General features: G+C 42.5%; 1 protein-coding gene across 1 annotated transcript in view; it reads left to right on the top strand.

The window, feature by feature from the left end:
* GRAMD1C (GRAM domain containing 1C) overlaps positions 1–25,471 on the top strand; it is a 53,503-nt gene that overhangs the window by 11,592 nt on the left and 16,440 nt on the right. The window contains exons 2-8 of the mRNA XM_082304502.1: positions 6,184–6,268; positions 10,065–10,168; positions 11,938–12,033; positions 13,301–13,381; positions 19,854–19,972; positions 21,151–21,271; positions 25,006–25,168. Coding sequence (XP_082160628.1) covers positions 6,184–6,268; positions 10,065–10,168; positions 11,938–12,033; positions 13,301–13,381; positions 19,854–19,972; positions 21,151–21,271; positions 25,006–25,168 — 769 coding nt within the window. The remainder of the gene's footprint in view (positions 1–6,183; positions 6,269–10,064; positions 10,169–11,937; positions 12,034–13,300; positions 13,382–19,853; positions 19,973–21,150; positions 21,272–25,005; positions 25,169–25,471) is intronic.

The following is a 25,471-nucleotide window of genomic DNA, read 5'->3' on the forward strand; positions in this document are numbered from 1 at the left end:
TTTGCTCATGGCCTATGTTTTAATATCCCTTCCTTGGAATTTTACATGCTGTGTTTCCAACAGAAGAAAGACAGAGCTGCACCAAAGTTCTTACTGGATGCCGCTCTGCCTGTACACGGATGCCACTGAAGGAGAACTGCCATTGGTTTGTTTTCTGCTCAGTCACTAAGAAATGTTAAAATCTGTTTCTCCTTCAGCCTCTGCAAATAAGAGGGGGGCTGGGCCACCGAAGGGGACGTAATGACCCTAGTGCACAGCCCTGTGCCTGCCAGTGGCCCGCTGGAAGAGCGCCCTGTGCTTATGAGACTCCCCTCTCCAGAGAAGTTAAGGGTGAATGAAGAAGAGCTTATAATGAATGTAAGTAAAATAGTCCTGGCTTCTTAAACTCTTCCCCCTCCCACTGTGGCTATGAGCTTGTTTCCATTTCCTTGAGAGCATGGGAACTTTTGGAAAGCAGGCTCCTAGGGAATACAACAGCTGAGCCGACCCTGGCAACAGTTGCTTGTTTTTCTTTCTTTTTTTTATTGGTTGACATGCCTCGGATGACCTATGAATTAAATACAACTCTGTGGATCATCAGGTGTGATCAAATAGCTCCTTATTTAAAAAAACAGAAGTGGGGGCATTCTGCACACACCCAGTCCCAAAGTGCACAGTGTACTGTACACAGCACCGTAAGTCACCTTAAGTAAGGTGGTGTTGCTCTTCAGGTCCTGTGAGTGGTTCTTTCCCTGAGCAAGTTTAATGTTTTTGTGCTTCAAGAGAAAGAAAAGAACAGTAAGTGACTGCTAGTAAAGCTCATGAGTACTCAATAACTGAAAGTTATTTCTAACCCAAAATTTTTCTGTGAGTCTGTCAAGGAATGGTTAGTGAAAATACATCACTTAACAGAGTGGATCTGGACTGTTTGCTTGTGACAGGGTAAACAGAGAACAAGTGTGACGCTTTCAAACCCCATCCTTGTGCTTGTTTTCAGAAGAAATGGAAAACTGTGCCCTAGAACTGTGAAAAGATAAGGGAGACTGGTAGTCACGTGGACATGAGCCTCCACTGTGATTCTGTGCCTAAAAGCAAATGCGAGTCGGATTTATTTGCAGTGACTCCTGCAAGGCTGCGTCTAGCTCTCAAGAAGCACATTGAAAATAGGAGGGGATTCAGAAAAGCCATGAGAATAAGTCTGAAAAAAAATAATTTTGCCAATAGATTTAAGAAGCTTAATCCCTACCCCAAAAGAAGATACGGGGTAACTCGCTCACGGTCCGAAAATAATTTGCAAAGTGAAGATAAGATTAACCAACAGACCACTAGATGAACTATCCATAGCTAGGATGGATTTTTCCATCAGTGGTGACTTTTAATTTAAGAAGATAAAATGTTTTGGTTTTTTTTTTTTTTTTTTTTCCTAAAGGGAAACTTGGTCATCATGGCTCTGGTTTTAAAGCAGGAGCTAAATTGTGGGATAGCTGTGGCTTGTGCATTATAGATTGGATTGGATGGTCATAATGAACTTTTCTGGACTGAAGAAATGGCCGCAGTGGGATCAACATTTCTCTGATGGAAAGGCTTGTCAGACTTGGCATGTTTTACAGGTAGCCTCAGGAGAGAGACCATCCTCTCAGTGTGCCATGATAAATCTGCCTGAATCTGTTCTGGAGTATGTGAAGTCTTAAGTTTCCCTGCCTTATACTGCTAAATGAGGCTTTTGTTCAGGGCTGTTAACTTAGCGCTCTCCCAGCCTAGTGAGGCTTTAGAGTCACTGAAAGTAGGGTGTTGGTTTGTTTTTGTGTGGGTTGTTTTCTTTTTTTTTTTTTATTTCTCCCTTACCAGATAAGTTTCAAGAATACTTGTAGTCTAAAGTAGTCTTTTTGCATAAAATCAAACTCCTCTCTGACTCTGTGTTGTTCTTCTGGGGGCTGTTTTCTTTTTCTTTCTCCTGATGCGAAGCAGGATTTTAGATGAATTTGAAGAGGGAGGAAAACAATGCATTCTTCAGTAGAAAGGCAACAATTTTTGCCAGGGTATTTAATGTTTGTTTTAATGTCCTAGCGTAGGATTGAAAAGTACTTTCATCCTAACCTTACTAATATCTCTAAATTTGTTTTCAACCATGTTTCGAAACTTCATAGGAAATTAGAAGTCAAGCTCTTCCGTCTTCGGGGAACAGCGCTTCAGGTGGTCTTTAAAGTGGGATGTAGAGATAGCGGTGTGGATTTGCTTGCTTGTAGACCGAGGAGCAAAGCCATGAGTCTCATTGGCCATATTTTGATGCTTAAGCGAGGCCTCTGAGCATCAGCGGGGAGTAAGTCGGGCAGCTTGCTTATAGGCTTGTTTGATTCTGGGACCCCACACATTTGACGGTAACTGATGCCAAGACTGAAGCTCAGCGGGAGGCGCGTGTGTGTCTTAAAATGAGGTGACATCAGAGTTGTGTTACTCTGCCGGTGAGGTCAGCTTACCTGTGTTGTCAGCTGTTTGTATTCATAGCTGCATGTTAAAATTAGGGAATGCAAATTGTAGGTAATGTGGTTTTTGTGGTGTCTCAAAACAAGGAGAAAACACTAACAAAGCAAATGCAAAATTATTACTGTCATTAGCAAATGTTTTTAAAAGTGTGCGCACTCTTCTGCTGAGGTTGATTGACTATTTGCATGCTTAGTTATATGTGCAATCAAATAATTTCCTAATGATTAGCATTTTTGCTGTACTCTTGGGAGAAAGTGTAGCTTAATTTTCCTCTGCGGTCTGCTGAACAGCTCAAATTATTTGCAATGTCCGCACTTTGAAGATGTAAATGTGAAGGGAAGCTGTTTTTTTTTTTTTTTTAACAGGCTTCTATCATATAAATAACTCAGTCCTATTTAAGTTAACATATTTTTTTCTGGAACATGACTTTATATAGTTGGACTCTGGTCCATTTCTAAACAAAGTATGAGAATCACTTGGTTATGTGTCTTCAGGTAGTGTCTGGTTCTTGCATAACTGTCTTCTGTAAAACTTTCTGGATGAGGCTGAAGAGGTTTTTCTGCTTATCCTATTTTACAGGTTTCTGGTATATTTTGTGGCTTCAGATAAAGAATGCTAATATGTTTTTGGCTGGACTTAATAATTTTCTTGGTGATTAAATATAGCATACCCATAAATGCCTAAGATTATCCTTAGGCAAAGTGTTTGCCTGATGACTTATAATTAAACTTAGAAATGTGCATGTGTTAAAAATGAGTTTCTGTTTTCATCTCTTAAATATCATACTACAGCCTAATTTACGCCTTTCTTCTTTTAATATTTGATGGTAAGTTTTGTAACCCAGAGGTGGCAACCTGCCTCAAATGCTGCCACGTCTTGGATATTATAATGGTGATTGAGAGACGCTGTATTCATATAAATGGAAATGTCTTATTTTCCTCACTTTAAGGAAATTGATAGTGCCAATAGTGTTAATATTGCCCCTGTTGTTTCCCAAGTCCATTGAGTGATCTCTTAATCACCAAGCCACATACTGAGCGTGTAATAATTAGATCTCTAAGTTTTCATACAAAGTAAGAAAAAGATAAGGTTAAAAAGCTTCAATGTGCTTACTTTTTTCTGCTGATTAGATAAAGATTCAGAGCTGGCTCTTCATAAATGTCGTAAGAGCTCAGTAGAAATCTACAATTAATAAGAGGATTTCTCATAGCCTATTTGTCACTTGTGACAAAGAACACTTTTAAATGTCAGCAAGGGTTTCTCAGGCAAGCTGTAGCAGGTTTTATGCTCTAGAGAAATTCCATTTCTAAGTAAAACTCAAGATATCTTGAGTTTGGATTTTTGGAGCTGTTGAACTCGCTGATTCAGGCACTAAAATAAACGTGTCTGTGATACTGTAATGTTCCTGTTCTCTTCCCGATTCCTTTTGTCTTAGAACCACAAAAATGCTTGAATTCCGTGTAGCTCTTACCTCTTATCTGTATACAGTGTGTTTGAGAAAGTACTTTCCGCCTTAAAAGCATGGCTTCTTAAATCATGACTTTGTAAATCAGGCTTGAAGGCTGTGAGCTTTCTTTTGGTCTCGTGGCAGACGGGTTCTTTCTTTCCCTCTTATGTTAGCGCTGTCCTCAAAGCTCAGACTTCAGTCCGTTGAGGTACGACGGTGTAAACCGTAGGGTCTCTGGAACTGCAAGTGGCAGCTTTACAGATCCGAGTTAGCTTTTCATTCTTCTCCATGCCTCTTCCCAGAGTAATTGCAAAGAACTCTATTTCTTGAAAGCGCTGCAGTCATTGGATGCCTGTTTCAGATGATCAGTTAAAAGCGTGCGTTTCAGGGCACGATGTGGCAGGGCCAAGAACCCGTCGCCTATCTGCTTCACTAGATGATATGCTCTCCAAGAGTATTACTTTTATAATCTCAGAAATAGCTGAAATATAACGGGAAGCATACAGCTTAGATGTCTAACATGTTGTCCTGTTAGTTGCACCTGAAGCTTTCATGCTTACTTCTCTCAGGAGGGTAGGGATGGACGTATTTTGTCTCCCTCCCTCCATGCCTTTTTACGTTGTAATGCTCAGAATATTAGTGGACAGCAAATATGTACTCACCAGTGGTCAGACAAAGACTTTTTTTATTGACGGTAATAGAAGGTAACATTAACATGTTTTTTTTAAAGCTGAACTGAGTCAGGGTGACTTTGCCCTCTCCTGTGTTATATGCACTTAAACACCTGACCTTGAAGTAGCACTTAGGTGTTCTTGTGGCCGAAGACCTTAATTCTCAAGTATAGGTAGATGACAGACCATCACAGGGAGGTGTGCGTGTAGGGTGGTGTTCAGGGAACTTTTGAACTGCAAGAAGCAGGAATCTCTTCTGTGGAAAATGGCAAAATGTGAGAATCTTGATGCGGTGGGGGCACTATTGGTGCTAGTTTATTAAAAGACCCTCGAGCTGAAGATAATTCTGTCTTTGTCTGGGATTGTTTTGACAACAAGGACAGGCATAATGAAAGGGTAGCGACCAACTGACATACTGCAGGAGCGTGCTAAAACTGGGTGGTTTTTTAGTAAACATGCTGCAAGGTCGTACAGTCAAAAGTGGTTCTTTGCCTCCTTTCTTCTTTCTTCCTCCACCTTAAACGTAAATAGCCACTGATCTTATGGTGGAGATGGGTTTAATGGTGAATGTCAAGTTTTGGAGTAATACAAGTGCTCAAGGAGAGAATAGCAGCCATGTGCTTAATGTGTTTAGAAAGGTTAACAAAAAAAAGGGTGTAAAAGAAGCCTTTATAGTATATTTATACCTGGTTTTGGTAACACTTGGAAGTGACTTCTTCCTGTCTTAGCTGTAGTCCAGCTGAGTCATTGCCTCAGTTAGGACAGCCCCTAAAATAAGTGGTCAGCATCTGTTAAGAGGAAAAAATACGGCCTTGTTATTACTGCAGAATGACAAACAGGGCTTTTGCAACAGAATAGTTTCTGGAGAACATGCTGAAGCTCTTTATTTGAATGGGAGCGGGGGCGTTCGTTTATAAGAATAAGGAGTTAAAGTCTATCAAGATTGATCTTCTTTGCTGTGAGTTTGCCACCCAATTTGAATCTTAAATGGACCATAGACAATGATCTTTTTAAATACGGGGTGAAATGTAAAACAGGTCAGGAAATGAAGAGGTGATGGTGGTGCTGCTATTTGTGTTTACTGGAGGAAACTTTGGCCTTTATTCCTACAGGTCTAATTATAGCAACTGGCAAAAAATCCACTGCATTGTAGTATTCCCAAAGTGACACTCCAATTAGAAATCGGTGTTCTAGGTTCCCTCTTTGTGTACGGCTAGTGGCCTGCACGAGGACTTGATCTGCTCTGTCACCTTCTGTGTTCTGGCCTTGCTGCCTCTTCATTTAGTCTGTGCTAGAAGAATTAGGGGCTCTCATGTCCTTATGAGTGGAGTAGGTTGCCATCATACAACTGTGATGCCTTGTAGTTGGCATCTGGCCTGTCACAGGGAACAGCCTGGTCCATCCTATCCTAAATACTGGAAGCACACTCTTACGTAAGCAAGCATAAAGTTACAGAGATAATCACATTTAGATGCCACCTATTCTTCATTGCTCTTTTGATGTTCATTTGTTCTTCAAGATAAAATTACACATCCAGTATGAAGACAGTTGACAGCTGAAAATAAATCTGTTTGCTTAACCTTTTACCATTCTTTGTTGCAGCTCTCAAGTTCCACTTACAAATATAGGAGCGAGGAATTCAAGAGACAGTTTTCTCATCTGCCGGACTCTGAGAGACTCATAGTAGGTAAGATGTAGTCACACCAAAAGTGCTTGTCTTCTGGCTAATAAATCCAGATTGCAGCAGTGCCAAGGTGGTTTTTTTATGGCAAATTCTAACTACAGCTGATACCTTCCTATTCTGTCTCTGAACTGGCATCAAATACCTTCAGGGAAAGTCAGGTCCATAATCTTCTCCTGTACTGCCTGCTTTGTGAAAAAAGACAGATTCTTTTTGGGGGTTGAGAAGTGAAGGAGAGGATACAGAATCCTCCAGTTCATCTAGATACGGGATGGGAGCCTCTTAATGTCTTGTCCTACAGCTACTTTTTAGTGGGTTTTTAGAGAAAGCCCTTCCTGACAGCAGTGGAGATGTGACTGTCTGACAGCTGTTAGCTGACAAGCTGGAAAGAAAGATCACTATGCAGGGTCAGGGTCACTGAGCACATAAGCTCAACATCTGTGCATTGATGTGCTTGTGTGATGCAAGTGTGAGGAGAACAGAGGTAGAGTTAAATCCTGAGAGCGTTTAATTTGTTTTATGTTCTTTCCACCATGGGCAACCAGCTTGGTACCCCTTGCAGTGTCGTAACCATTTATTTTCTATCCTGTGAGCGTCTGAGTTCTCTCTTACTTTAAAGAGGCAACTAGTTATGGCCGGGTCAGTTGCCGTAGATGCTGGGGGAGGAGGGAATGACTCCATAGTTGTAATGATTTGGTACTGGGATACAAAGGTAAGGGATGTTGCTTCAGTGACCCTGTTAAGATCATCCTTAGTAGAAGCTTTTCCCTTGCTCCCTGGAACTAAGCTTAGACCTTTACCCTAGGCACCTTGATTAATGTGACTGCTGGGATTGAGTGACACAGTGGGTGACTGTCATTTAAAAGACTCTTTTCAGAGACAAATGCCAGCTATGTGGTATGAGGACATAAAATTCAGTATTTAAGTGTCATTCCCATCAGCCATCATAGGAGATCATTGGAAAACACAAACCAGTCTTCATTTTATCCTGACTTACAATGCTGTGCACTTGGATAGATTTGTCAACATGGTATATTGAGGGCAGATAAAAACATTTTATGCCCCACGCTGGTCTGTGCAGCTGTAGTACTGCCCAGGCTAGTACTGAGCACAAAGTACGTTACCTGGTGCTGTGCTGTGCAAATCTGTCAGTTGTGGGTTGCTCATGCTTGAGCAGAGGCTTTTCGCAGGCCTGTATGCCTGTACCATCGGCTGGTGGCATGGGTGCAGGCACAGAAGCACAGCTCAGCTGGAAGAGCAGAGTTGCTGAGAAGTGCGTGGGGCGGGAGGGGCGAGAAGCAAGCGGCAGAGAATATCAAACTATGGTGCATAACTTCTTGGCACTGAAATGTTCTTTTTGAGCTCTGACTCCCTGTTTTGCTCCACTGGAAAATCCAAAGAAGGGAAGTGTATAACCCTGCCTCCTTTGCGTGCAGTGATGCACCTTATTCCCTCTTTTATCCCTTGCCTTCCAGGTAAGCCTGCCTGTGCTGCCCGAGCATTGTGTAACAAATACACTGTCCAAGAATTAGGTGTTGTTTTTATACAAATGTGGCATTGCGACTGTTTAAAGTTCATGTCTCATCTTACGCAACCTTTAAGGAAGCGAATAGTGAGATGCTGTCAGTATATGCTTGCAGCATGCTGAGTTTCTTCCAGGTTAATGGAAGAGAAATTAGACCTTTCACTTGCACGGAAACAGTTAAATCCCTACATCCTTTTCCAGCCTCAGGAGGAGGTAGTTGTCCTCTGAAATGCCTTCTGCATTTTTAAAATACTTGAGTTCAGTACAGAAGTAAAACAGAAGAAAAGGATATTACTTCAAAGCGTTGTTTTGATGTTTCTCCTTACACAGGATTGATGTCGAAAGCCATGGAGCAAACTCTGAAGCACAGTTTCGATGAACAGACTGCCAAGGACTTGAAGAAAGATTTAGTAATGGTTTAATCTTAACAATGTAGGACCTGCTCCATCAGAAGCAAAGTCATTACTTTATATACTTTTTTTTTTTTAACTCATAAAAAGCAGTGCTCCTTTGGAAGGACTTTTTGCATCCTCCAAGCAAAGAGCTCTTCCTTTGCTTGATGCAGAGGACTTATCACAGGCTTTACAGTGCTCAAAGAAGCAATTAATTGCTGCTATTCAGAACTGTAACTGCTCCTGTTCTTAACTTAGCTGTTTAAAAAAAAAAGTGACTATTCCACTGTAATGAGCGCTGTATATAAAGATTATATGAAATATAATTATTTTCTTATAATGAAACAGAAATGACTTGGACTTTTGAAATGGGAGTTTAAAGGAGTGCCACTAACTTTAGTTTGTCTGGAAATGTTGTTTACAAGCAGCATCTTAAGTTACTGGATCTGAAAACTTAGAAGGAGACACCCTAATCTCTCCCTTTTGTTTTAATATTATATATGATATTGATATATTGGTGTTGCTCATCGCTTGCCCAGTATAGGTCTGAGTCCCTCTCCCTCCCCTAAACATAGAAATCAGATGCAAACTTCTTGGTAATGCTTTCCTCAAGTCTTTAACCTCAAACTCCTGCTGCCTTCCTTCTCCCTGCTCTCCCAGCATTTTGGTATCTGACTTCTCTTTAAACATGCACTTACTTACAACTTATTGGTTTGGATTGCTTTAAGTTTATGTAATTCTGTTTGCAGTTATGCCTTCCAGGGCTTGTATACATGCCTCATGCTTGTTGCAAGAACCTTTATTTCCACTTGGTTATTTGAGGGGAAAACCCAAGAGAATTTTCAAAATCATAATAAAAGCTTCTGTAGATGCAGACTTACCTTGAAGTTAGGATCGTGAGGGACTCCTGAACCTCTTGATATTTGAACAAGAGCTATATTTGTCTTCTTGTTGTACACAAAAAAATCAAAATTCTGGCTCGGACAATACCAGGTACAATGCTTTTCAAAATAACAAAACTCTTTGGTACCTGTAAAGTTAAAATCATTGACATCCTGCATGAATAGGTGCCTTCTGTACATAAGGTAACCTTCTTTAGGTTGGAGCTTCCAAAAGGGGTCTGTCTGTCTTAACTTTCTAGCAGTCATACTTCTGAAAATTCCTTTTGTGTGAATCTTCAGGCTCTGAAATTATGAAAGTTTCCTCAAAGAGGTTTTTAAAAAGTGCAACCAGATCCTCTGCTCTTCTTAATTAGCAGGTGTCTGGTGATGGGTAATTATGTTCTAGATGAAATCTGTTTCTCAGTAGGGATGTTTCAGCCAGAGGCAGTATCGTAATAAAAGTGACAGTAAGCTTCTGAAAATATCCCCTGCCTGAAGAACCGAATAGCTTCAAGCTGCCTTTTGGTGTCTCACTCTGCAGATAGTTCTAGCTAGTCATAGGATCTGTTTAGTGGAAAACGATTATTTTACTATAACATATGAAGTACCATTATGTAGGAGTTGACAGTATAATCTGTTATACTATAAAATGTTTGTGTATTCTGTTGTTTAGGTGCTTTGAAGTTTGACTTATGAATACTTCTCCCATGTATTCCTGATCTTGCCTGATACCTCTCCTCTGAAAATATAGGATAATGCACAGGGGGTCAATACGTGGAGTGCTGTCCTCACACAGATACTTCCATCGACTCTGGCATTGGGGTGTTCCCAGAACGATGGTCTGGATGCAACCCAGTGCAAATCTGCCTTCACAGACTTTTGAAGAGTGAAAAGAAAGAGCTTTTTGTTTGTCTTGTAATACCCGTATCTCATTTTAAGTTAACAGGTTTGGGTCAACTGAGCTGCAATAAGTGAGTAAACTTGCTCTTGCTTTCTATACATAGATTACGCCTGTGCACTCCAGAAGGATATCCTGCTGCAAGGACGCTTGTATCTCTCTGAAAACTGGCTCTGTTTCCACAGCAATATTTTCCGATGGGAGACCACAGTAAGATCTCTTTGCTCGCTTGAATCCCACCTCCTCTTTGTCCTGTACTATCAGGATATAGGAGTCCCTCAAACAAATCTTATCCTGTCAATCTCATGCTAGTAACTTTGCACTGAAAAGAAAGAGCCTGCATCCCTGAGTGGAAATGCAGATCTGTTGCTCCATAAAACGAGAGTAGCATTGGAGACATCTGAATGCTGAAGTGAGCCTGCTCAGTCAGTCATTCAGCGTAGGAGGGAGTTCAGGAGTTATGCAGAAGTTGATCCTTTACATTTCTGGATGCCTATTTGCCTCTCCTTACCAAGGAGAGTTGCCTTATAAAGGGATGTAACACGTAATGTTCTCCTGTAAGACCAGGAGCGTGATACAGTATATGGTGTTGCCCTGTTCAAGAACTCTCCAGCATTGAACCTTAACTTGGTTTAGTCTCGCATGTAAGTATCAGCATCTAAGAATAGCCAAAGAGAATCTATAAACGACCTCTGCAAGTTCTCATATCGTGGTCTGTAGCTTTTGAACAGTGTGAGTGAAAGGTGACATGTTGGCCCTCTATTTCTGTCAAATTAGGTTAAGGAGTTAAAATTTTTCCTTGAAGCAGTTGTTGCATCTGCTGTAGAAACAGCATGAGGCAGTGGATGGAGAAAGGGAAGGTAACCTGGTTAATAGGTGATGGAGGCGTGTCAAGATGTTCTGCAGCTGTGAGACTGCTCATCACAGATCTGTGATGTGTGCTCTGAAGTACACACGACAGCCAACCAATAGCTCGTGTCCTTAAGACAAAGAGGGGGTGTAGAAGTGCTTAACTGAAAACCAAGCTTAATTTCATCAGATGGATTTCATGATTGAATGTTTCTTATTGTAGACTTGAGATTAAAAAAAAAAAAAAATCCCTTTGAAATGACACCCTTGAATATATGAGCTATGCAAAGACTGATTTTTCAGCCAGAACAGCATACGTCCTGGTAACTTGTTCCTGCCTGCCTAGCAGAGTGATGTCTTAAGGCAATCTGAGCTCATCAGCTGCAATGGTAGAGCCAGGTTTTGGTATCTCCATGGCAGGCTGTGTTGATGCAGACAGAGGGAGTAAGTGGAGGGCCTTCTGCACACGCAGGAAAAAGGAAGATGCAACTGATGTTCTTCCTTTCTCTAAGCTGGACAGCAGCACAGCCTTACCTTCAAGGGAAGGGAGTAGGCTGAGTGGAAACGGCTTGCTGCAGCCACTCAGACCATGCTCTTCTAAACAGAAACATTTTCAAGTACTTATATGCAAGGCAAACACACCCAAGCAGGAAGGTTTCCTTGCAGTGTCTGAACTGCAAATAAACCTCTGTGAAAACGGACTAGACTGTAAACTTCTGTGAGATGACAGAGACAAGATAGTCTGTTACCTGATCTATGGCCTGCCCTATGCATGGCGTACCGATTGGGACTGGCTTTCAGGTCTGTGGTTTGCATGTGGCTGGGATTGTGCCCTTAATCCTCAAGTGTTGCTGGAGGAGTGGAAGGAAAGAAGAAGGAACTACTTGCTTCCCTACTCCTAGTATGAAAGAAGAGGCAAATACTCTTAAGTCATCTTAACTTGCTTCTACTTTGGAGTGCTTGCTATTAAGGTTATCAAGTGGAGACAGTAATTGCCTTTGTGATCTTCACTGAATTGCATCCCAGGGTTTGGGGTTAGTTTGAGTTCCTCTTGCATGTTCTGTGACTTTGGAAATATTTAGTCTCAACAGTTGTTTTTACTGTATCTTATTAAATCTGTTTCTGCTTAGATTTCTATTGCCTTGAAGGATATCACTTTCATGACAAAGGAGAAGACTGCTCGGCTCATTCCAAATGCCATACAAATAGCAACAAAAGGAGAGAAGGTGAAAATATGTATTTAAATATGTTTGTGTGTGGTTTTTTTGTTTTGTTTTTTTTTTTTTTTTATGATGTCCAGGGCAGAGCACTTGTTGTAGTTTTAAATTTGATAAGTAACTTCCCTGTCAAATCTTTAAATGCGACTAGGATTAGAAGACACACTTGGTGGCTTGGTCTCTGTGCATATTGGCTTGGTAACTCAACTTGAGCTTGACTGCAAAATCCCCTACTAGTGTTGATGCAGTAAGCAGAAAGTTAAGGGAGTTTTTGTCCCACTGATTCGCAAAGGAAAGTAATTTGAAAACTGAAAGTTCAGTTTGAATTCAGAATTGAAGTCTGAATTCAGCATGAATTCAGAACGTGCATTCTTGAGTTTGATATTTTTGCGATCTCACTGGATTTAAAGTGGCCCTGGAAGGAAATTGCTGAAAACAAAAGGACTGTCATATCATGGGGTTTGAGTCACGGAGAAATCTGCCCATAGAATGTGCAGTTTTATGTGCTGGGAAATGTAGGGTTTGGGCGTGTATTTGGAAAAACTGAAAAGCATGATGCAGAATGTTCATATGTGCAACACACTTCATGATACTTCTGTAAATGCCTTGAAAATAATAATTCTTGGCTGGATACAGAGAATAGCTTTCCAGGGTGAATCTGGAGCTGTTCTTTGTGAAGGGACAGTGATGCCTCTTATTTGGCTGTTCCCTCTCAATTTATTAAATGCTAACTTTCATCGTCAAAGAAGATAAACCTCTTTCTCTCCTAACAAACTTTCAAATGGGAAAGATTTAATACTGCAAATCATGCATTTAATTTGATCTCCTATTTTAATTATTTTAATTTCACATCTTCTCATGTGAAAAGATTAGTAAAAGGAATATGTGGTGAAAGGATGGAAAGGGCTGTGGCTTGTAAGAAATAGGCATATGCATCTCTGGTTTGTTCCACCTCCTATTTGGAAGCGTGAAAAAGATTTAACTGTGTATTTAGTTGAGGGGGAGCTCTTCCTTTATGGCAAAGGTACAAATGATTGCAGTTGGATGCCCAGAAAAGCAAGTGTCTTTCTATACTATGTGGATACCGGGGAACTAACTCTTGCTTATTAAAAGTGATAAAAAGTGTGGAGTGTGAGGAATATGAGCCCAGGTTTGTCGAGTGTGAGAGGAGCATGCCATTGCTGAAAACCTTAGAATATTCAAGATACAAGAAAGCGTTCTGGTTTTCTTGAAAATACCTGCAAGTGAGCTTTTTGAACCTTGTTTTTTCCTGCAGTTTTTCTTCACGTCATTCAGTGCAAGAGACAGAAGCTACCTCAGTATCTTCCGCTTATGGCAGAATGTGTTGCTGGATAAGGTAAGCTTGTAAGTGCCGGTACCTGTGGTTAAGTAACAAAATAATCTTTTTCTAATGTAAGCAGATGTGTCTTTGGAGGATAAGGGACTTTCCTTAAGAAGTTAGCTTTTCCTTTCTGATGCAGAATTCTAATCTGATGTTCTCCTTCGGCTCCTTGTACTTTAGATCCCAAATAAACTTCTCATCCTTTCCTTCTCATCCTGCCATCTGCAATTTAACTTTACTCTTGGTGGAGCATTTTGTCTTCGAAGACAGGCTGCGTGCTTCTCTTTACTACCAACTCAAGCAGATATTACTAAATTGGCATGCGTTTGCTTCACATTTTCTATGGCTAATTTGTGATCAAAAAGGCAAGAGGCTTTTTCAGTGAAACCTTTTTTTCTTTTTAAGGAAAAAGCCAAAGTCACCTTCTCAGATAAGTTAACTGAATCTTTGCCAGCCAACTCATTACAACTCCCCTGACCTTGAATAAATGCAGCAAAGGCAGGCTGTATGATATGGAAGTGTATTTTGGCAACTTCTGCTAGTTAGCTTGATTTATATTGCAATTTGTGGACACTTAAGCTAATCTTCTTTCTAAAAATGTACCTACACTTTTGCAGAACATCACTATAAGTAATGCAGTTTTTGTAAACCAATTCCTTCCTGTTTATGGCTCTCGTTGTTTAAATATTTCAACACAGTTGCAATTGAACACTGAAATATCCGTGTATCTCTGCACTACAATGGTCCCCAAAGGCTTAAAGCTGTTGTACTACTTATATGTAGTACCCACACAAGTTTTTTTTTTTTAGATGAATTTTAGGGCAGACTAGAGGCACCTTTTGTCCACAAAAGCTGAAAATAAAGTGACATTTAAGGCAAAATTAATGTTTCCTGCAAATTTCTTATCTCTCATATCAAATACTAGTTAACCATAGCATCATAACCATCTTGTCTTGAATCCAGCAGTAGCACTGCAAAAACCACAACATACTGTGTCATCTTTGGACTGGAGTGTGCAGCTGGAACTAACCTTGTTTTCTTTTGTTAGGCACAGTTTGTCAGGAATGGTAACTGACTGACTCGGTTAGTTTGTGGTGCTGGAGAGTGAAGGTGCGGGCGTTCAGGTATACAAACCCATCCAGGGGGCTGGAACAGGGGCAACAAGCTTTGTGCTGTTCAGTATTCGTTTTTCCCCATGCGTTTCTACTCTTTGCCACTGAAATGAGCATCACGTTAGGAACAATTTTTCACTTCAGAGCAGTAACTAAAGGATAGATATGAATGTAGAAGGTATGGCCTGCATGCAAGATGAGATGAATTAAGCCAGCAGGTTTTAGAGACCAGTGCATCTGAGTACCTTGGGAACTCTCTGTATTCTATCTAATCTTGTTATTAGCTTTCCTGCATCCTCACTGAAGTATGTTGAAAGATAGAAGTCCGTTATGTGAATTTCTGCTTGGAGTTCTCAGTTGTAAAATGGAGCATTGCCATGAGGTGTGTGTAGGGCTTTTTAACGTGGTACGTTTGGAGCTACCTCTTGAAACAGGATTTCTGCTAGGTTAAGCTCCTGCTTCTGCAATGTAGTAGTGCCTTCTGATTCTCTACTAGAATGAGTTTGAATCACCTCTCAGCCTGCTTTATGATTCTTTACTAACCAAACTAGATCAAGCTATAGAGGGGCACTGAGGAGGTGGAAGTAGAAACTGATGTTGCTAGAGCTGGATCCACTGACTCCGCTACAATGACAGCCATCCACCGACCTGTTGCTAAAAGAAAGCCCTTGGTGCATCCAAGGAGTTTTACTGCTTTCTCCCCAACTCCCCATGACAGGGACAGCATACATTTGAAAGAGATCTCATACGTCTGAAGCTCTGGCATGGTATGCAATGCCCTCAGTGTGTGAAGCCTGGTGTTTCGGGGCTCCAGTGGTCAAAGGGATCCCGTCAGAATTTGTAAGGCTTGTGACAAAAAACCCCAAATCTCACTCTAGAACCATTTCCAAAAGGTGCTGGTTTTAATGTTTCCTCTACGAGTAGCTAAGTATTTTAAAGCCTATGGATAACTTAGTTATCTGGAGTACATCTGCTACACCTGGATGAAGATGACATCCAACTGTTGAGTTATGAAATGAAGTCCTTCTGGTGTTGTCAGAAGTATTAACTCGGAATGCAGCTCTCACGGTGCTGGTTTGCGCCACCTGACGGTAGATAATCCCAAGCTTTCAGGATTTGAATCCAGGGGATTGGAATTACATTTGCTTCAAATCATGTTTGTGCAGAGGTCACTTTCAGTCACTGGCTCTGGCCTCTGCAACGCTTCCTGGGCATAGATGTGGTGTTACGAGGTCTCACCTCTGAAGAGTGACCGATCTGCTTTACCTGATACGCCCCAAGCTTTCAGCCTCTGCAGAACTTCTCAGCAGGGTCAGTGTGCCCTTTCCCAGATCTCCATCTGGTGGCCGTTCTGCCTTGTACTCCTTTGTATTGTATGTCCCAGACAGTTGAAGAAGCAGTCTTCCGTAAAGTCTGCCTTTCTGTTGGAAATTACTTGCTCTCTACCTCGGCATTGTGTAAGAAAACCAGTAAATGGTTACAAGCTATTCCATGGCTAAGCTCATTTAGGCCGTCAAGATGCTCTCCCCCAACGTTGTGTCTCTGCTGTGGTAGGACTCCTGGTCCCCTTAGCGGAGTTGCCATTCTCTAGCTCATAGCTCCTCCTTCAAATCTTGTGCAGAGCGCAATACTGTGCATTTGGTGCCCTTCAACTTTGGCTCCTCTGGGAATCAGTGGGTACCTTCCTCTTAAGATGGTCCTTTCTTAGGTTATTGTTTTAAAATGTCAGTGTAAAGACTTTTTTCTTTCAAGGAAAATTCCCCCTTTTTTTTTTTTCCCCCCCCGTTCCTATTGCAAAATGTGCGCAGAGTGAGTCTCTTAGGCTTTTACCTCGCCGTTGTTTTTTAAATACTCCTGGTCGAAAGGGAAGCATCATGGAAAATGAGGAGTCATTAATGTAGGTCTGGAAGAGACATGACACCGGTCTTGATAAAACAGATAGCTGCTTCCACATCCACGGAGGCTTTCAATAATACATCAGTTTATAAAATCGGCCAAAATTCCTGTTTTGCAACAGACTTTCCAGATTGGGAAAACAAGTTTACTAACGGCTGCTATTGACAGTGAGAGCAATGCCATTTATACTTTTGCTTTATTTTCCTAAAGTTTACGGGTGTCAAATATCGTTCCAGCTTAAGGGAGAAGGAACAAATTAAAATCTAATTAGGCAGGTCATTCAAATCCCGAACAAACACAGTGCTCCTTATTTCTAATGGAACAAGATCTTAACTTAATCGGTCTCAATTCCCATGAGTCCTCTTCCTTAGAGTTGGATTTATTTTCCTATTGTTCTTCTTATGCTTTGCTGGGTAGAGATTTGCACCTCTCTCTAGGGACATTGTAGCAGGTAAGTCTAGAGGTGTGAGAAGGGCCCAGAATTTCTGATGAGCAAACGTCTACCAGGACAGCAGTTCTGCTTTCCCCGGCAGCTTGTTAGGGGTGGTTGTGAAAGAGATGTTTGTTTGCACCTTTGTGCGCAACGAGGGCTGTTTTAGAGATCAAAGAGGGCTTGGGTTGATTCTGACCTTCATGTTTGGGCAGTTAGAGGGGGAGTTTGCTGTTTTCCCTTGCAAACAAGCGATCGGACAGAATTCCACATCAGAGTTGCTTGGGGAAGAGTGTGGCGGGGGTTTGTCTCTGGAGTAAACCTGTACGGAGTATCTTGTTCTTATTTCTGCATCTGTCCACAGTGGGTAAAAATCTGCGATTGCGCTTGCGTCAGTGGTATTCTGTGGTATTGCTTGCGCCATGCCACCGCTTTGTCTAACATGAAACAAACTATGGATGGCTTATGCTCCCGATTGAAAAGACAAAACCACTTCACCCAGCTGCTTCTTGCAGCCTTTGTTTTTGTATACGAAGAGAAATGAGGAGGAACCCCGCATAGACCATCACCTTGAGGTCGTGAAGTAATTCACATTTCGATTCAGCCTTTCAAGCTTCAGAGCTTCTCAAACCGTCCTCTCGGAAGCAGAAGTCCGACCCAGAAAATTTGTGCCCTTCTTTGCATTCAGAACTAATCCTTTCTGATCCCACAAAGCAAGTCTGGTTTGATCTTGGGCTGTGACCATTAACAGCTTCTTCGATCTAGCTGAGCTGGGAATAATTGAGCGGAGCGCAAGCATCCTGTTTTAGAAGCAAAAGTTGGTAACACTGACTCGACAAAACCACAGGAACCAGCTTTATAGATTCCTAAAACGCATAGCTTCGTTTCTCTGCTTTCCTCAAGCCATTGAGCTCTCTGCGCAAGGGCAGCCCGATCTGCCCGCAGACCGGTGCAGAACGTGCGAGTGAATTTAATTAGCGACATTCGCTATTTCCCAGTCATTTTCTTACGACTGGAAATAAAGGCGCTGGCGATATCGGGCAACAGAAGTGAAAGCGGCTTTGTTTCTGTCCTTTAATCTCTGGTTGAAAGGTGTGCTGTCTAAAGACGCACCGCAGTCATGCTTTGAAACCATGTAATGCCTGCTCTTGTTTTCTATCCATTTAAAGAGAACGGCTGTAGGTGGATGGCGGTGGTTCGGAGTTTGCTGCTCCGAAGCACAGCGTGCCCGGGGACGGTAGGGCAGCTGTACGTCGACGCTCATGTTTTTAGCACTACGTTGCTCTGTAGGACAAACCCCCGCGGCAGAGGGAGGCTGGCGTTAGCTGCTGTGACCCTTGCTTTATTTTTATGTGTGTGGCTTGTGTTTTCATGTTTATTTGGTCCTCGGTGGGATTAAAAAAACTGATCTCTACCACTAGGACGCTTGAGCCAGCCGCTTTCTGAGAAGCCTGGAACCTCGTCGTGTTGGGAAAACCCCGCCAAGCGAGGGGCTGAGCACAGCCGTGTCCCCAGGCGCCGTCCCAGCCCTCGGGGGGAGCCTCCCGCTCGCCCTGCGCGGCCGGGGTCCCGCACGGAGGCGGGGCGGCGAGCGCTGCTCCCCGCCGGGGAAGGCGCTGCCCCGGCCCCGCTGACAGGAGCCGCCGCCGCCGGGCCGGGGTGGGGTTGGGGGGCGGCCCCGGCCGGGCCCCGCCGCCCAGCAGGAAGTGGGAGCGCGGCGGCAGCCGGCCAGGCCCGGGCTGAGCCCGCCCGGGAGCCCGGCGGCGGGGAGCCCCAGGCTTGTGGCGGTGCGGGGCGGCGCCGAGCCCCAGGTTTGTGGCGGTGCGGAGCCCCAGGCTTGTGGCGGTGCGGGGCGGCGGGCGGCCCCCGGGCGGGGCGGGGGGGAGGCGGCCCGGGGGCAGGGCGCCGAGGGGGGCTGTGGGCGCCCATCTCCCCGCCTGCCTGGGGGTCAGCTCTTCCACCTCTGTCTGGCACTGCGGGTGGTGTAACCCTCCACAGGTGGAGCCGGGAGGCGGAGGGGATCGTTTAAAAGCGATTTAAATAATGTATGGGTATTTAACGTGATCATTTCATGCAAATAGTAAGCAGTACTTGTGTTACTGCCTCCTTAGCACAGGTCTGTTCCCTTGATCAATATGGATTGTGGCTGAGGCACATTTTCCAGTGTGGTGTCTCTTTTTTTTAAGATCGCTAGTATTGCTCTCTGTTAAATCCCAGAACCTTATTTCCTTTCTCTCTTTTCTTTTTTTTTATTTTGAGCCCTTTACAGCCGAAGTGGACTTTGAAACTAGTTGCTTGCGTTGCTGATACGAGTTTGTCGTGCTACTCTCACTTCCTGACTTTCCTGGCGATCTGAGGGAGCTTATATCCCAATAGCTGTGCGAATTCATCGGGCAGGGCAGAGAGGTTATAGAGAAGAAGAAGAGTAGCTAGCGATGAGTCAAGGTAACCCCGAGCACAAGCAGCTGTTTTATGTGAGGGGGGTTCTGGTGTCGTTCCAAAGGGAGGACCTGCCGTCCCACCTTGGCAAAGGGGACAGCTGGCTGACCCAGACACCGCTGGCTGTGGTGACTGAAACGCTAGCCTCGCACCATTTGTAAAGCGCCCCGAGCATCCTGAGGAGACAGGCATGTATCTATTAAGCAGTTTGTCCGAGATCAAAGAGGGAGTCCCTGGCTGTCTACTAGTTACTGCTCTTCTGCCGTATCGAGTGAAATTCAAGAGGGAGCTACATTGACGATATCCGTGAAAACACCAAGTGACACGTGAAGAAGCAAGTAGTGGCTACAAGTGTGTGTTTTCTTGAAATAACAATTTTTCTCATGTCTGATACTAGTGGTTGAACAGTGATGGGTTGGGAATACGGAGTAGACGGGAGTACAGTTCCCCAAAATGCTGAAATCCAATCTTGAAATGTGATACCTAAATGCTTTCAGTCCTTGTCAGAATTGAGGTTAAAGGCTGTGGCGTAATTCAAACTTCTTACTGTTTTACCTCCTGTGCCTTACTGTCCCATACCGTAGTTCTTGACTAGCTCGCTTTCTTTCAGAGGCTGACCAAGCAGGAATTCTGGCAGCTGGTGCACCAGAGCTATGGCTCTGAGCTGGGCCTGAACAGCGAGGAGATGGAGAGCTTCCACTCGTCGTCTGAGGACAACGGGCAGCCTCGGTAAGGAGAGGCTCTAAAGCTTATTGAAATACTCGGGGAGAAGCAGTCCTCTTTTTCTTAAAAACTCTTTTTCCAAAGTGCTGCTGTAGCCTTACCAGAAAGGTTAAGCCTATAGTAAAAGGATGCGAAGAACTGAACAACGTACACTGAGCACGCATAAAAACTTGTGTTCATTGTCTAAAATAGTAGGGGCGCAGCTGAGGTCCTTTAGAAGTGGGAGATAGGAAGACCTTATTCTCCCTGGATCTGCTTGGGGATATCAGCAGGATAGCTTCAATAGCAGCGTTTTCTCATGGTGGTATCTAGTTAGGATCTGTATGCCCTTCAACAATATGGAAGGGCTGAACGGAATGGAGCTATGTATGATGTTCAGACACTTTTTCCTCTCCTCTATGGAGACTGAAACACTTGTTTTTCTTTGTTCTCCTGGTGTCTGAGGTCTTAGCTTATTTTTGTGTTGTCCTCAGCTTGAATTATGAAGCTGGAATAATCTAACTGTTATGTGAATTTTTTTAAACAGTTGCCTTGATTTTTTTTTTTTTTTTGAACAAATGTGAACTAACTTATGAACTGCCAGTGTCAATCTAATAACGGGGCTTTAATTTTTGTATCTGTACATAAATAAATATGGCTCTACAGAACTGAGCAATGTAATTTGTCTCTCTCTTTTCAGTCTTGTGTTATCTGAGTATGTTTGTTAGGGAAAAAAAAAAATACCTTGCGTTCACTGCAAGCTTCAAAAGATGTCCTATTAAATACTTCCTGGGTTTTTTTCCTGTAAAAAAAAAAAAAATGCGCTGCTTTGCAACTCTGGAATAAGGGATGCAGGAGAAAAATTATTGTCTCAAACTTTCTTAAAACATTTTCTCTGCAAATTTGTTGTAAGCTATCTCTGTTTCTGCTTTTCCTACAGCACTCGCTTTGTCTGATTGACCAGTGCTTGGTTTTACTAACCTTGTGGGCAGAAGCTGAATCTTCTAGAGAGGTGGCTAGGGTGAAGAAAATGGTTTGAGAGATTAATGAGCTGGATGTAGGATGAATGAGTTGGTAGTTTTTAATATTAGGTGAACAGCCATGGTTTGAATGCAAAAATCACACATGAGAAGCTTTCTCGGATTTTTCAGCACTTGTTTTCCCCAAAGATATCTTCTTTTTTTTTTTTTTTTTCCTTTCGACAGATCCAGCGTTTGTGATGATTCTGGAGAAAGGGATGAAAAACTACCTAAAATGATTGGTTTAGTTCGGGAACCCACGCTTCAAACAGAAGGAGAGTCACTCAATAGCCACGCGTTGCCAGAAGTAAGTGCTGACACAGCCTTTCTTACTATTTGTAATTGATAAGCATATATGCTTAACTGGTATATCTGTAAGCACATATCTGTAGTGCGTGGGGATTGTAACTTTTAAAGAAGCCTGTGAGAATTCATGATAGTCTAGAAGGCTTTCACATCAGAAATTTAATAGGAATCTCTTCAGGTTTCAAGAATCTCTCTTTAATTTGGAAATGAACAAACTTCTGTATAAGAGACTATTGTTGGTGGGGGTTTCAGCAATCTCCTATCACTGACTCACTGCATAACCTGGCTAGAATGCTGAAGCTTATGCCTTGGTCTTCCCGGCTGTAAAAGCAAAATTAACCATGTTTTATTCACCTTCCTAGGGACCATGTGCATTTTTATGCAAGTGCCTTTATGAAAGTAATGCCTTTTCACTTCCAATGCTTTCTTGCTTGTGCTATCTGTCACTAAAAATATCTCCTCTTATACTTCTCTCTCTCCTATACATGAGGTTTATTCGAGGGTAGTTATGCTGTGTTATCCATGTCTTCAAAGGTCAGTTAGTTTGCTGCTGTGAATCCATTAAAAATCTTTTTTTATTTAGATTTGTGGAAATGTGGGGGGGAACCACGCTTGATATTATAAGATGAGTTTTCCCTTAATGCCTTGGGTTAATACAACTGAACAAGCATGAGTGCTTCACTTGTGATGTTGTATGCATTTGTGAATGTATTTGGCTGGCTGGGAGGGCAAGCGCATTAGTAGTGGTATCTGAGGTGTGCCCAGTGTCTAACATGGTTGCTGGGACTCCCCAAATTTGAAAAATTTGAAAACTTTGGGGAGGGAAGAAAGGAGATGCTTTTTACTATGATAAATCTTCTGGCTTTTGTCACTTGCTAAAACTGATCTGGAGGTTAAGCAGACTTCAAGTAGTTTTGCTGAAATCCAAGTTAATGGCTAGAGACTCATACCCAGCAAACAATACTGGTATTTGTTTGTCAGATGTTAAAAGCTTAGTTAATCGGATGATGGGTATCCCTCATGGAAATCCTAAACATGATCTTTGGAGAGCTGTACGGGAGGCCTGTGGATGCTGCTGGAATTTGGGCTCTTTAGGATAACTAAAAATCTACCCAGGTAGCCTTGGTTTGGACTTGTAGGTCTTACTTGCACAAGAACAAGCCATTTAAAAGCAATTGCTTTGCTTGGAAAAGTGGTGTTTTGTTTTCCTACTGTGTGCCACGCCTAGAGATGTCTCTGGCAGGTGCTAAATCTAATTGGGCACCTTGGTAAGCAGTAATGCCTAGGGATTTGGTTTGTACGCAAGGAAAAATGCTAGGATTCTCCCTTGAATAAACTGGTTTTTAAGAGTCCTTTAATTACAGTGTAAAAGTGCAGTGTTGATAAATGTGTAACTAAACTGTTTAGCTTGCTGTTTCAGTGTAAAATGCGTAACGATTGCGTTGAGCTGTATGTGTCACTTGGCACTTCTCAGGAATGTTGACACAGTCTCCGCAGCCCCAGGATTACAGCGTATGTTGTAGAAGCACAGAGGCAATAGGAGGAGGCAGTAGTGCTTAGAATGTATTTATCAAAAGCTATGGTGCTGATAACACAAAACAGGCTTAATCACCTTCCAAAGACTGGAGAGAAACAGACTTAACCCCTTCTTTCCTGCTCTGATAGGCAAAGTAAGTCCCAAAGCTCTCGTCAGAGGGAGATCCAAAATGATGGAGGTGCTAGCTATAGTTCTTGGCCTGTCTTGGAAAAAAATATTGTCGATAGCTGTCCATAGTTGATTAAAGAAAGTCCACGCGTAACACCAGTCATGGCACGGGTGTTCACAATGTGGGAACCACTGTATTGCCTGTCTGAATCAACCATCTTCTTCCCTCCACCCCTTGTAGGGAGACCGTAGAGCCTTCCAGTCCCGGAGCCTGCTGTTCACAGGTTAAAAAAACTGAAAAGCCTTGGTGCAGAATGTAGCAGTATTGGACTAGCTCAGAAGATAAATGTGCATAAGGAAGAAATTATACGTCTTTAATTCCAGCTGACAGATCTTAAAATCATTGTTCTTTGGGGGGGGGGGGGGGGGGAGAAACAGGAAAACTGTGTTTGAGTTGATCAGTTATTCCAAAAGCCTCACCGTGAATTTCCTCTTCCCTGACATCACGAAAGGCTTTTTTGTAGGAGCTGTGGCTCCAATCTTCTGACTTTTCCCGCTCTGCGTTGGCATAGTGGGGCTACTCTTATGCCGCTGGTGGGAGCTCCACCTGTTCACCAGATCCCTAATCTTCATTAAAATGCTACAAGAGCGCCTTGGATTTGTGCTGGTTCTGTGTCAGTTTTTAGACTGTTTAACCACAACTACCTCCTTTCTGTCTTCCATCTGTATTGGTAGAATATTTTTGATATTGAAATGTTGGTTCTGTCCTAGTTCCTGTTGCATGACTGAGAATAACTTCAGGCATGGCTCCTTTCAGTAGGAGCATTTGTTAATTGATCTGCTTTTCTGATGCAGTCTTCCTTTTTTTTTTGACCTTGAGAGAGTATTTTTGCCTGCTTCTATTGCAGTCAAATTCATGCCTGTCTCTTGTTTTCTAGCCACCCACCTTCTACTAATGGCTTTCAGTTGCACAAAAAAGTAGATGGTCTTTATTTTGAAAAAAGCCAAGAAGTACAGGAAGCACATGATGACTATTCAAGTAGCGGCTGCGCTTGCTTTTTTGAGTCAGTGCTGAATAATCTTTAGGGATGATGGTATTGCAGATGAAACAGAACTACTCAGTGGAGGAGGCCTGACCTTACCTATTACGGTCCGTGTACTACTGCATATGGGGGGGCTGTGACACTGTTGATCCCAGCTGTTCCACTGGAGACAATGGGAGCTTTGAGGAGAGGTTTAGAATGAAAACTATGATTCGCAGCTATAGCCAAGCTTTTTGGGTGGCATTCTGAGATGTACAAACCTTGGCCATACAGTTCCATTAGAAATTACTTCTTGAAGTGTGCAATGGCATGTAAGCTTAGCTGCCAGTTACTCCAATTTAGGGTTAAGAGCTGCATCATTGATTCAGTGACTGATGTTTTGGGGGATGCCCTGCTTATGTATTGGAGATGGCAAATGATACTCCTCTGCTTTGTTCCTGAGAAGTAACATTTTATAGGTGGGATGGCTCTAGACAGTGTTTTAAAACTTTTTTTTTTTTTGTCAAAGGCTAATAGAGCCCTACAAAATAAGAAGACCTTTCAAATGTATAATTGGGATAATCTAATCTTGCTGAAAAAGGGAGGCCCTGCCTATTTCACTGTGCTTCCCCTCAGGATTGTTGGACGCCTTGCTAAACTGGCAGGAGAAAACTAACCTGATTAATAAAAAGTAAATAATCTGTGTTAAGTTAATGAATTTAGTTAGTATTGATGCAGAGAAGGGGACCAAACCATGCAGGTGGGTGCAAGGGGCTGGGATTGGGAGTAAACTGTCCCTTTTAAGGCAGCTCTAGGTATGACAGTACAGATGAGTCAGTCTGTCTCTTGTTACCAGGGTAAAGTGAAAGCCTGAAATAAAGAGGAAGGGAGGTTGGCTGGGGTAGGGGAACGAGGGAGAAATTAGTGCTTGACTATGTGGTAACTGAGCAGTTAGAACTTGTGGCTTCCTTTGTATGGCTTTCTTCTTTGAAAGTAACTTTCTCTTTCTTTTTTTTTTTTTAAGTGGTCTGTGATTACTGATGCATTTTTTTCTCTTGGTTGTTTCAGGTGGAGGAGTCCCCAAGTGAGAAGCAAATAAAGAAGAGCCCTCTTCCATCTTCAGAAAGAAAACCTGTTAAGCTAGTCAGGAGCAGGTCTTTCGAAAAATCCTTGGATCTGAATGAGAATGAAAATCTTCCAGAGAAGAGCAGTGCCTCAGATAGTGAAGAAGGTAAATCTGTTAAGAGAACCTGACTCTGGTCTTCCATCTCACTTGTGGAGCAAGTTAGAGAACTTTCTGTTCTTAGGAAACTTGTTTGCTCATTTGTTTCACAGAATTGCAGCAAAAACATCTTTGTATCTTAGTTTCTGGGGAGAAAAAAAAGTTGTTGTTGGGGGGTGCTTAGAACGAAAACCAATTGTGGTTTTGCTTTTTTCCCTTTGGTGGGTAAAGAGTTGCTAACAGCTTAAACTAAAAAAAAAAAAAGTTTCTCAACAATGTGGTGGTGTTTGTTCACTTTATATGCTCTCACAG

Source organism: Platalea leucorodia (assembly GCF_965183815.1).
Source record: "Platalea leucorodia genome assembly, chromosome: 2".
Lineage (NCBI taxonomy): Eukaryota > Metazoa > Chordata > Aves > Pelecaniformes > Threskiornithidae > Platalea > Platalea leucorodia.